This window comes from Mobula hypostoma, chromosome 21, assembly GCF_963921235.1.
Source record: "Mobula hypostoma chromosome 21, sMobHyp1.1, whole genome shotgun sequence".
Lineage (NCBI taxonomy): Eukaryota > Metazoa > Chordata > Chondrichthyes > Myliobatiformes > Myliobatidae > Mobula > Mobula hypostoma.
Genome location: NC_086117.1, coordinates 43,412,817 through 43,424,352, shown reverse-complemented (window position 1 = coordinate 43,424,352; position 11,536 = coordinate 43,412,817). Strand labels below are relative to the sequence as shown.

Below are 11,536 nucleotides of genomic sequence, written 5' to 3'. Positions count from 1 at the left end.
ATCCTTGGATGTTAAGCTCCCAACTATGATCTTCTTTCAGTCAAGTTTCAGTGATGGCCACAACGTCGTACCTGCTAATCTCTAACTGCGCTACAAGATTGTCTACCTTATTCTGTATCCTGCATACATTTAAATATAACACCTTCAGTCCCATAATTGTCGCCCTTTTTGATTTTGTCCCCCGTGTTGCACTGCAGCACATATCACAGGCTGCAATTCCGCCCTATCATCCTTACTGTCCTAGCTCACTGTCCTACTACACACCGCACCTGCTTTTATTCCAATTGTCCCATGTTCAACCCTATCACCCCGGTTCTCATACTCCGATTGAATTAGTTTAAACCCTTCCTACCAGCTCCAGCAAACCTGCCTGCAGTGACATTTGTCACCGTCAGGTTCACGTGTACCCTGTCCTTTCTGTAGAGTTAATATCTTCCCCAAGAAGAGATCCCAATGATTGAGAAATCAGAAACCCTGGTGCCTGCACTAATTGCTCAGCCACTCATTTATCTGGCAACTCATCCTGTTCTTAATCGCACTGGCATGTGGCACAGGTAGCAATCCAGAGACTACTGCCCTGGAGGTCCTGCTTTTCAGCTTTCTATCTAACTCCCTATACTCTCTCTCCAGGACCTGCTCGCTCTCTGTGGATCAAATCCGTGACATCCCTGACCCCAGCACGGGAGAATCTCCTGTCTGCTCCTCTAACTATGGACTCCCCTACCACTACTGCACTCCTCCTCTGCCCTCTCCCCAGGGTCAAACTCAGTGCCACAGACCTGACCACTGTGGCTTTCCTCTGGTAGATTATCCACCCCCCCCCCCCCCCCAACAGTATCCAAAGTGTATACCCGTTTGTTGGAGGCAACAGCCACGGGAGTACTCTGCACCTGGGGATTAATTTCCGGCAGGGATGCAGATGACTTTAGTTAGGGACGGTGGTTGTTAGTTCGAGAATAGCTATTGTCAAGACTTCAGGGGGACGGTGAGCTAATTTTGTGAGTATTGGGGCTGCTGAACGATTTAGTGGAGACGGTGGGCTAGGGGACACCAATGAGATGGATAGCAGTGGAAAGAGACTGCATTGGAGTTGGAAGCTCATCTAAGGGTAAAATAAGAAGCCCAGTCTGGGTACCTTGGCAGAAGGTGCCATGGCAACCGGATGAGAGGGAATGAGGTTTGAGATTGCGAATGCCAAGCCAATGAGACGGGAGGTGGGCGAGCTCTGGCACGGCTGGGACCAATGGGAGCGCGGATCTCTGCACCAACAGCAGCGCCAATCAGACGGGACTGAATGCGGCATTGCAGCAAGCGGGAGCCGGCGAGGGAGCGCATCCCCGGCAGCTGAGCTGCGGCCGGCCGTGACGGAGCATCGCTCGCCCCAGCGCCTTTCGCCCCGGCTACCACCGTCGTTCAGGGTCCCGAGCAGCCGCAGGATGAAGTGCCTCCTTCCGTTGTTCCTCGTCGGCGCCCTGCTCCCGGCTGGAGCCGGCGCCGCGCCCAGAGTGGTGAACATCGGCGCTGTCCTCAGCACCAAGAAGACGGAGAACATCTTCAGGGAGGCGGTGGCTCTGGCCAACCGCAAGCACGGCGCCCTGAGGATCCAACTTAACGCCACGGCCGTCACACACAAGCCGAATGCCATACAGATGGCACTGGCAGTATGCGAGGATCTCATCAGCAGCCAGGTAAACCGGTAACTACCAACGCGCATCACTAACTACTACCCCCAACCGTGTACTTCTCATCATTAACCACCTCCAATTACAACCAGATCTTCATTTTTTGTTAACGAATACTAATCAGCGACGTTTTCTATTAACTAGCAACATCTGTCATAGAATACTAAATAGCGACATTTTCAATAAATTAACAATATCTACTGTTAACGAATGTTGATCAAAGACGTTTTCTATTAGCTAGTAACATCTATTGCTATGGAATACTGATCAGCAGCATGTTCTAGTAACTAGTAATGTCTATTATCAAATTCTGATCAGTGACACTCTCTGTAAACTAGAAATACTTACTGTTATTGAATACTAATCATCAATAGTTTATATTAACTAGCAATATCTACTGTTATGGAAATTTAATCTGCAGAATTTTCTAATACTTATTAATAACATTTTTAGTACTAACTATTAACTAGCAATGCATATTAATTTAGAATACAAATCTGCAACATTTTCTCTACTAATATTAATAATGATATACAGCAATATTGAGTACTGGTTGTTGATATTTTATAGTGTTGACTATAAACCAGTAGGATTTACTATGATTAAATTAGCAATTTTGTTTTAGTACATACTATTAACCAGTAGCATTTTCTACTGTAGGAGAGGGAGTGGATTATTGGTGCCAACACTGTGCTTGATTGGGGTGGAGGGGAGTTGGTGACGGGATGGGGCAACACCAGAGACAGCGTTGAAAAGGCTTTTTAACCCCTGATGTGTGTGTTCCCCCATTCATGAAGAGCATGGCTGATGTGTGACAACTCAATGTGCTTGCCTATCCCCGTACATGTTGATATTTACAGTTAATAAAAAATCTGTTAGTATCAAAATTTATTCTCTCATTTTTTATGGCTTAGAAGGAGAACGTTTGGCCCTTCTAGCATGTGCTGGCTTGCATTCCAGTGCCAATTCCATTACCCCATTTATTTCCCTGTAACCCATTTTCTCATGCCCGTATTCTCCCCCAACACACCTGCCAACCACCTATACAAAGAGGCAATATACAGCAGATAATTATTCCTATCATTTACAACTGACAGGCAACCTTGAATCGATAACAATTTGCTGAAAGAAGCAGTCAGTCTCTCTTGTCCTCTGTGTGTGGAGTGTTTCTTGACTTCACTGCAGAACCCTCTGATTTTTAAATATCCTCCAACCACTGGAAACAGCTTCTCTCTGCAAAACAACATATTTCACAACATACAAGACAGTGGTAATAAATCTGACTCTGATTCTCTCCACCAACCCTTATAGTTCTAATTGATATCTAAAATCTTCAAGTAAACCGCAATTAACCTTCTAAAGCACAAGTTTTGTAATCTCTTCTAATTTAAGCTCTGGAGTACAGAGATCAGTCTGTTAAACACCTATTCCACCTTCTCCAAGTACAATGTGTTCTCCCCATTTTATGGATTCCAGAAACACTGCTGGTGTTACAGGTGTGGTCCTGCCAGGCTCTGTGGGTGATGTCCACACTTGGTACACATGGAGATGCTAAGTCCAACCTCCTGTTAACCTTTGTGAATATTTTCTGTAGATGTGGTAATACCCTGAATTGGTTTTATGTGGAATTCTAAGTGTATAAGTGTTTCCATTGCCTTGAGCTTTTCCTTTATAGTAAGTAAGCTGGTTTATTATTTTATGGGTCCAAAGTGGGTGAACAAATGTATTGTAAGCTGGAAATTAATTTCAGATGATATTTACAACTGATGGGAGATGTTTCTGGGGTGAGTGCTCAGATCAGAGGGTTGCTAAGTGCTGAGATGTGGTGTGATTGCACTGTTTGTGTGAAGTGTTGTACAGACAATGGAAATCGCGATGGGGGTGGGAGTTAGAGCAGGAAGCTCGTGATTGCCCTTGTTAACGCAATGAGTGTTTTGCAAAATGATCACCCAAACCATATATGCTTTTCTGAGATTTTCAGGAATTACAGTGTTTTGCAGTGTTTATGACTCACAGTTCTGGCGTTTTATTCTCTCTCTTTTCTGACTTTTTTTCTCCAAATACTTAACCTCCTCCAGACAGATTGGCTACAATGAACGAGACTTCTCATTGCCACTAGCAACGCTGTCTGCATCATTCATTCTCTCTGGTTCTTTGGACAACCCCTCTTATCCCTCTGTCTTTCCCAATCTCTGCAACTTAAAACATGCCTCTTTTCTAAAATTTTCCATGTCTGATGAACCTGCTGGGTATTCCCTACAAACCCCTTGCCATCTCTCAGTGAGAGTGCAGCACAATGTTATTTATGCTCAAAGAAAAGATTCCTCTCCTTTCTCTCCAGCAATAATCAAAACAGTGCAGTGTTGTTATACCTTGTACATGGCTTGTAACACTCAAAGTTAACCATTGCCTAAACCTGCAGAGGGGGCCACTGGTCAGAACTAAACCTTCCATTCCTCCTTGTGCTTTTTTTTTTCTGGATGTTCTGGGCATGACTTGTGAGATGTTCACAACTGAACCAGGTTCCAGACGGCAGCAACACAGGACTGGTCTCTAGGTGTTGGAGCTCTTGATTCACTGCAGCCCCGACTTGCACCTCACGTCTCAGTGGGGCAGGGATGATATATGAGGTGGAACAAGTGCTGTAGCTACTTTGATGAGTGATTCCTCCTACCCTCGCCCCTTTGCAGCCGGGAGTAGGGGAATGTGAGATGCGGCAGAGATCATCACGAGTAGCCTGGAATGGTTCTGAGGCCAAGAAACAGAAGGTGACTAGGTCCTGCTTCCAACCACAAGAGCAGGCTTGTTGTAAAACCTACATCAACATTGATCCTTTGGGAAGTGTAGATATGGGTGAAAGTCTCTACGAACTCTGGATGAATAAGGTTTTAAGTGGTGTGACCTTCCACACCTTTCTGGCTGCTTGTGGTCCCTCTGTGGTCAGTGTCTCCACCAGATCTGCTTGTGAAGGACAAGAGTGCTTGAGTGCATGGATGAGGCATTTACGCTGAAAAATGCTTGTGAGTGTTTGGCCCTTTTGAGTAGTATGGCTTCAAGGAACCAGCATTAGGAGGAGTTGCCTGATCTGGGAGTGGACAAGGGCCGTTGAGGTGCTGGATCAATGTGGGTCAGCATCATTCTGGAAGATTAGAAATAGGTCTCAGACTATTGTGAATATCTTTAGGGCAGATCTAACCTTGGAGGTGCAGTCCTAGAGTTTAAAAAATTCCCTAAGGAAAGGTGTAGACTTTCTCAGCAGGTGACTGGAAAATGTTGCTTTCCTCCATGTTAAACCCTTTCTCCCGCCGGCAGCACAATTGTTTTGTTTTTCTTGGGGTCGTGATAATAAATTTCAAGGCCATTCTGCTGTTTGGTTATTGGACTACAGAGGTAAAATACCATAAGACCTTAAGTCATAAGAGCAGAATTAGGCCATTTGGCCCATCGAATCTGCTCCACCATTTCATCATGGCTGATCCTTTAATCTCTCAACCCCATTCTCCGACCTTCTCCCTGTAACCTTTCATGTCCTGATTAATCAAGAAACTTTCATCCTCTACCTTAAATACACCCAATAACTTGGCCTACACAGCCGCCTGTAGCAACGAATTAAACAGATTCTCCACTCTCTGGGTATAGAAATTCCTCCTCATCTCCATTCTAAATACCCCTCTATTCTGAGGATGTGCCTTCTGGTCCAAGACTCTCCACCATAGAAAACAACCTCCCTACATCTACTCTGTCTAGGCCTTTCAACATTCAATAGGTTTCAATGAGATTCCACCCCCCCCCCCCGATTATTCTTGTAAATTCCAACGAATAAAGGTCCAGAAACATCAAATGTTCCTCATGTAGTCATAATCATAGTCATAGTCATACTTTATTGATCCTGAGGGAAATTGGTTTTCATTACAGTTGCACCATAAATAATTAAATAGTAATATGTAAATTATGCTAGGAAATAAGTCCAGGACCAGCCTACTGGCTCAGGGTGTTTGACCCTCCAAGGGAGGAGTTGTAAAGTTTGATGGCCACAGGCAGGAATGACTTCCTATGACGCTTAGTGTTGCATCTCGGTTGAATGAGTCTCTGGCTGAATGTACTCCTGTGTCCACCCAGTACATTATGTAGTGGATGGGAGACATTGTCCAAGATGGCATGCAACTTGGACAGCATCCTCTTTTCAGACACCATCGTCAGAGAGTCCAGTACCATCCCCACAACATCACTGGCCTTATGAATGAGTTTGTTGATTCTGTTGGTGTCTGCTACCCTCAGCCTGCTGCCCCAGCACACAACAGCAAACAGACTAGTAGAACATCCTCAGCATCGTCCGACAGATGTTAAAGGACCTCAGTCTCCTCAGGAAATAGAGACAGCTCTGACCCTTCTTGTAGACAGCCTCAGTGTTCTTTGACCAGTCCAGTTTATTGTCAATTCATACCCCCAGGTATTTGTAATCCTCCACCATGTCCACACCGACCCCCTGGATGGAAACAGGGGTCACCGGTGCCTTAGCTCTCCTCAGGTCTACCACCAGCTCCTTAGTCTTTTTCACATTAAGCTGCAGATAATGCTGCTCACACCATGTGACAAAGTTTCCTACCGTAGCCCTGTACTCAGCCTCATCTCTCTTGCTGATGCATCCAACTATGGCAGAGTCATCAGAAAACTTCTGAAGATGACAAGATTCTGTGCAGTAGTTGAAGTCCGAGGTGCAAATGGTGAAGAGAAAGGAAGACAAGACAGTCCCCTGTGGAGCCCCAGTGCTGCTGATCACTCTGTCGGACACACAGTGTTGCAAGCACATGTACTGTGGTCTGCCAGTCAGGTAATCAAGAATCCATGACACCAGGAAAGCATCCACCTGCATCGCTGTCAGCTTCTCCCCTAGCAGAGCAGGGCGGATGGTGTTGAACGCACTGGAGAAGTCAAAACACATGACCCTCACTGTGTTCGCTGTCTTGTCCAGGTGCGAATGAAATATTAATCTTTCATTCCTGGAATCATCCTCGTGAACCTCCACTGGACCCTCACCAGGGCAGCACATTTTTGCTGAGATAAGGGGCCCAAAATTGCTCATGATACTCTTAAGTGTGGTCTGACCAAAGCATCAGTATTATATCCTTGCTTTTATATTCTAGTCCTCACAGAATGAACGCTGGCATTACATTTGCCTTCTGCACCACTAAGTTAACCTGGAGATTAACCTTTAGGAGATCCGACATGGGGACTCCCAAGACCATTTTCAACTTGGATATTTTGAATTTTCTCCCCATTTAGAAAATAGTCTATGACTTTACTCCTTCTACCAAAGTGCATGACCATACACTTCCCAACACTGTACTCCTCCTACCACTTCTTTGCCCATTCTTCCAATCGGACCAAGTCCATCTACAGCCTCCCTGCTTTCCCAACACTACCTCCAACTATTTTTGTATCATCCACAAACCTGGCCACAAAACCATCAATTTCTTCATCCTTTGACATGTAATGTAAGAGGAATCAGTCCCAACACTGACCCCTGTGGAACATCACTAGTCACCAGCAGCCACACAGAAGAAGCTCCCTTTATTCCCCATCTTTGCCTCCTGCCAATCAGCCACTGTTCTATCCAAATTAATATCTGTCCTGTAATACCATGAACCCTTATCTTGTTAATCAGCCTCATGTGAGGCACCTTGTCAAAGGCCTTCTGAAAATCCAAGTACACAACATCTACCAATTCTGTTTTGTCTATCCTGCTTGTTATTTCCTCAAAGAATTCTAACAGAGTTGTCCGATAAGATTTTTCCTTAAGGGAATTATGCTAGCTTTGGCCTATTTTATCATGTGCCTCCAAGTACCCTGAAACCTCATGCTTAATAATCAACTCCAACATCTTCCCAACAACTGAGGCCAGACTATCTGGCCCATAATTTCCTTTCTTCTGCCTCACTCCCTTCTTGAAGAGTAGAATGATATTTGCAACTTTCCAGTCTGGAGCCATTCCAGAACCTATTGATTCTTGAAAGATCACTACTAATGCCTCCACAATCTTCTAAGCTAACTCTTTCAGAACCCTAGGGTGTATTCCATCTGGTCTAATTGATTTATCTACCTTCAGATCTTTTAATTTTAAGTGCCTTCTCCCTAGTAAAAGCAACTACACTTACTTCTGCTCTCTGACACTCTTCAACTTCCGGAATTCTGCTAGTGTCTGCCATAGTGAAGACTAATGCAAAATACTCACTTCATCTGCCATTTCCTTATCCCCCATTATTGCCAGTCCAGCATCATTTTCCAGGGGTCCGATATCTACTCTCACCTCTCTTTTACTCCATATATCTGAAAAACTTTTAGTAGCGTCTTTGATATTGTTGGCTAGCTTACTTGCATATTTCACCTTTTCCCCCCATATGGCATTTTTAGTTGCCTTCTGTTGGTTTTTAAGTTTCCCAATCTTCTAAATTCCCACTACTTTTGCTCTATTATAAGTCCTCTCTTTTACTTGTATGTTCGTTTTGACTTCCTTTGTCAGCCACGGTTGTGTCATCCTGCCTTTAGAAGATTTCTTCTTCTTTGGTAGGTGTCTATCCCATGCCTTCCAAATTGCTGCCAGAAACTCCAGTCACTGCTGCTCTGCCATCATCTCTGCTACTGTCCCCTTCCAATTAACTTTGGCTTTCTCCTCTCTTTTGCCTCTGTAATTCCCTTTACTCCAATGTGACATGATACATCTGACTTTATCTTCTCCCTCTCAAATTGCAGGGTGAATTCTATCATATTATGACCACTGACTCCTAAGGGTTCCTTTGCCTTAAACTTTCTATCAAGTCAGGTTCATTGCATATCACCCATTCCAGAGTAGCTGATCCCCTAGTGGCCTCAACCACAAGCTGTTCTAAAAAACCATCTTGTAGGCATTCTACAAATTCCCTCCTGGAATCCATCACTGTCCTGATTTTCCCAATCTACCTGCATATCAAAATCCCCCATGACTATCGTAACATTACCTTTTTGACATGCCGCTTCTATCTCCCATTGTAATTTGTAGCTGACATGATGGCTACTCTGTGGAGGCTTGTATATGTTTGCTACCAGGGACTTTTTACCCTTGCCGTTTTTTACCTCCATCCACAAGGATCCAACATCTTCTGATCCTATGTCACCTCTAAGGATTTGATTTCATCTTTTACCAACAGGTCTTGCCACACCCTCTGCATACCTTCTGCCCTTTTGTACATTGTCTATCCTTGGACATTAAGCTCCCAACTATAATCTCCTTTCTGCAATGACTCAGTGATGCCCACAACATTATACCTGTCAATCACTAACCGTGCTACAAGTTCATCTACCTTATTCCATATACTGCGTGCGTTCAAATATAGCACCTTCAGTCCTGCGTTCGCCTTTTTTGATTTTGTCCCCCTTTTATACTGCAACTCAGCCCACTTACTGCAATTTTGCCATATCATCTGCCTGTCCTTCCTGACAGTCTCCCTATACACTGCCCTTCTTGACAGCCTCTGCTTGTAACCCAACAGCCCAGTCTTCAGCCCTATCACTGGATCCTATCCCCCTGCTAAATTAGTTTAAATCCTCCCCAACAGCTCTAACAAACTAGCCCAGAAGGATATTGGTGCCCTTTGGGTTCAGGTGTAACCAGTCCCTCTTGTACAGGTCATACCTTCCCCAGAAGATAGCCCAGTCATCCAGAAATATAAACTCCTGCCCCCTGCACCAGTTCCCCAGCCATGCATTTATCTGCCAAATGTTCCTATTCTTACTCTGACTGGCACCTGGCACAGGCAGCAATCCAAAAGTGAGTGTAGTTGCTTCTACTAGGGAGATTTTAAGGTCTGAAGGTAGGTAAATCAATTAGACCAGATGGCATATACCCTAGGGTTCTGAAAGAGTTAGCTGAGAAGATTGTGGAGGCATTAGTAGTGATCTTTCAAGAATGAAGAGATTGCTGGAGGACCTGCTTTTCTGGTTTCTACTTAGCTCCTTAAATTCTCTCTTCAGATCCTCCTCGCTTTTCCTGCCTATGTCATTGGTGCAAATATGTACCAAAACTTCTGGCTGCTCACCCTCCCCTCTCAGAATATCGTGGACCCAATCCGAGACATCCCTGACCCTGGCACCTGGGAAGCAACGTGCCATCACGTCCACAGAGTCTTGTGTCTATTCCTCTACCTATGGAATCCCCAGTCACTACTGTGGTGCTCTTCTCCCCGCTGCCCTTCTGAGCCACAGCGCCAGATACAGTCTCAGAGACCCAGTGGCTACGGCTCCCTCCCGGTAGGTCGTCCCATTCAATAATACCTAAAACAGTAAATTTAAAGAGGGGAACAGCCACAGGGTAGTCTGTACTGGCTGCCCATTTCCCTTCCTCTCTTGACAGTCACTCATTCACCTGCCTCCTGCAATCTAAGGCTGACTACCTCCTATTGATCACTTCCTCACTTCCCCGTATGAGCCGAAGGTCATCAAGCTGCAGCTCCAGTTCCTTGACGTGTTCCCTTACACGTTCTCGCCAAAGGAGATGATCTTGTTGTCTTCCGTGACATCTTCAACCTTGGGCACAAGTAACATTATGCTGCACTCTCACCAAGAGATGCCGAGGGGGAAAGCAGGGAATATGCTGCAAGTTGAGCAGCATCTGTGGGGAGAGAAAGCATTTCAGGTCAATGGTCCTTCTTCACAACTGGAAAATGTTAGAAAAGAGGCTCAGTTTAAGTTGTAGAGATGGTGAAGGACAAAGGGATCAGAACAACTTTCTGGAGACTGGAGAGAATGAATATTATAGACAATTATGGAGATGGCAGCAGCAAGTTTTGTTAGTTGTAGCTGGTCTGCTGGGATAAGTGTGAGATAGGTAACTAGTGGGAAAATGAATGAGGTTGGGGCAGAGAGAGATAAATGCCGGTTCTGTGAGTCATAAACACTGCATTTGCTGGAAATCTTCATTTGATACTCAAATGTGGTCTCCTTGATATTGAGAAAAGCGTACATGGTTTGCATGGCCATTTTGCAGAATACTCATCGGGCTCACAGAGGCAGGCAGTCGTGAACTTCCAATTACCCTCTCCACCCTACTCCTTCTCTGTTCTCCCTGTTAAACTGAATCCCAACATAAGCTCAAGTATCAACTAGGTGCAATTTGTGAACCTGAGGTCACAACATTGAATTGAACTGGTTCAGACAACCAGATTTTCCAGTTTATATCAAAGCTATCAGACGCTGGGTATTTCCTGATTTCTCTTTATAGTTATAACTTCCTGCAGCTGTTGTGTCCTCTGTCACTCTGTTCAGCACAGATATCTCTCTCTCTGCCCTTCCTTTCCCGCACACTTCCCAGTGTTGGATGATGGAACTGAGCTAAAACGGAACCAGGGAATGTTGAAAGTGCCCCTTGTCGTCCAGGCTGCTTCTGACAGTGACCACACTGGGGCCTCTGCCCTAACTCTGACTGAGCAGCTGCCAATTTGCCAGTTCATTTCCTGAAAGTGCTGGCAAAGTGTCCTTCAGAGACACGAGGTCGGACACGAGAAATTATAAGACAGTGTCCTAGGAACAGTGGTGAGAACAGCCGGACTGCTTTCTGTGATGGGAGCTAGACAGTGTTTGTCCTTCAAAGTTCAAAAGTTCAAAGTAATTTTTTTCATCAGTGTATGCATATGTTACTGTATATTACCTTAAAAATAAATGAGGAAAAAAGAAATACAGTAGAATTTTACATAAAAGTTAAAAGCTAACAAACAACCAATGTCTGAAAGAAGACAAACTATACAAATAAAAATAATACTGAGAACATGAGTTGTAAAGAATCCTTGAAAGTGAGTCTGTAGGTCATGGAATCAGCACAGAAG

At 44.7% G+C, this 11,536-nt stretch overlaps 1 protein-coding gene across 6 annotated transcripts in view; it reads left to right on the top strand.

Moving 5' to 3' along the window:
- The first annotated feature begins 1,303 nt into the window (after window positions 1-1,303).
- The window catches only part of LOC134359958 (glutamate receptor ionotropic, NMDA 1), a 101,825-nt gene continuing 91,592 nt past the window's right edge, over window positions 1,304-11,536 (top strand). For all 6 annotated transcript variants that reach the window (XM_063073864.1, XM_063073860.1, XM_063073861.1 and 3 more), the window contains exon 1: window positions 1,304-1,688. In XM_063073864.1, coding sequence (XP_062929934.1) covers window positions 1,437-1,688 — 252 coding nt within the window. In that variant the 5' untranslated portion in view covers window positions 1,304-1,436. The remainder of the gene's footprint in view (window positions 1,689-11,536) is intronic.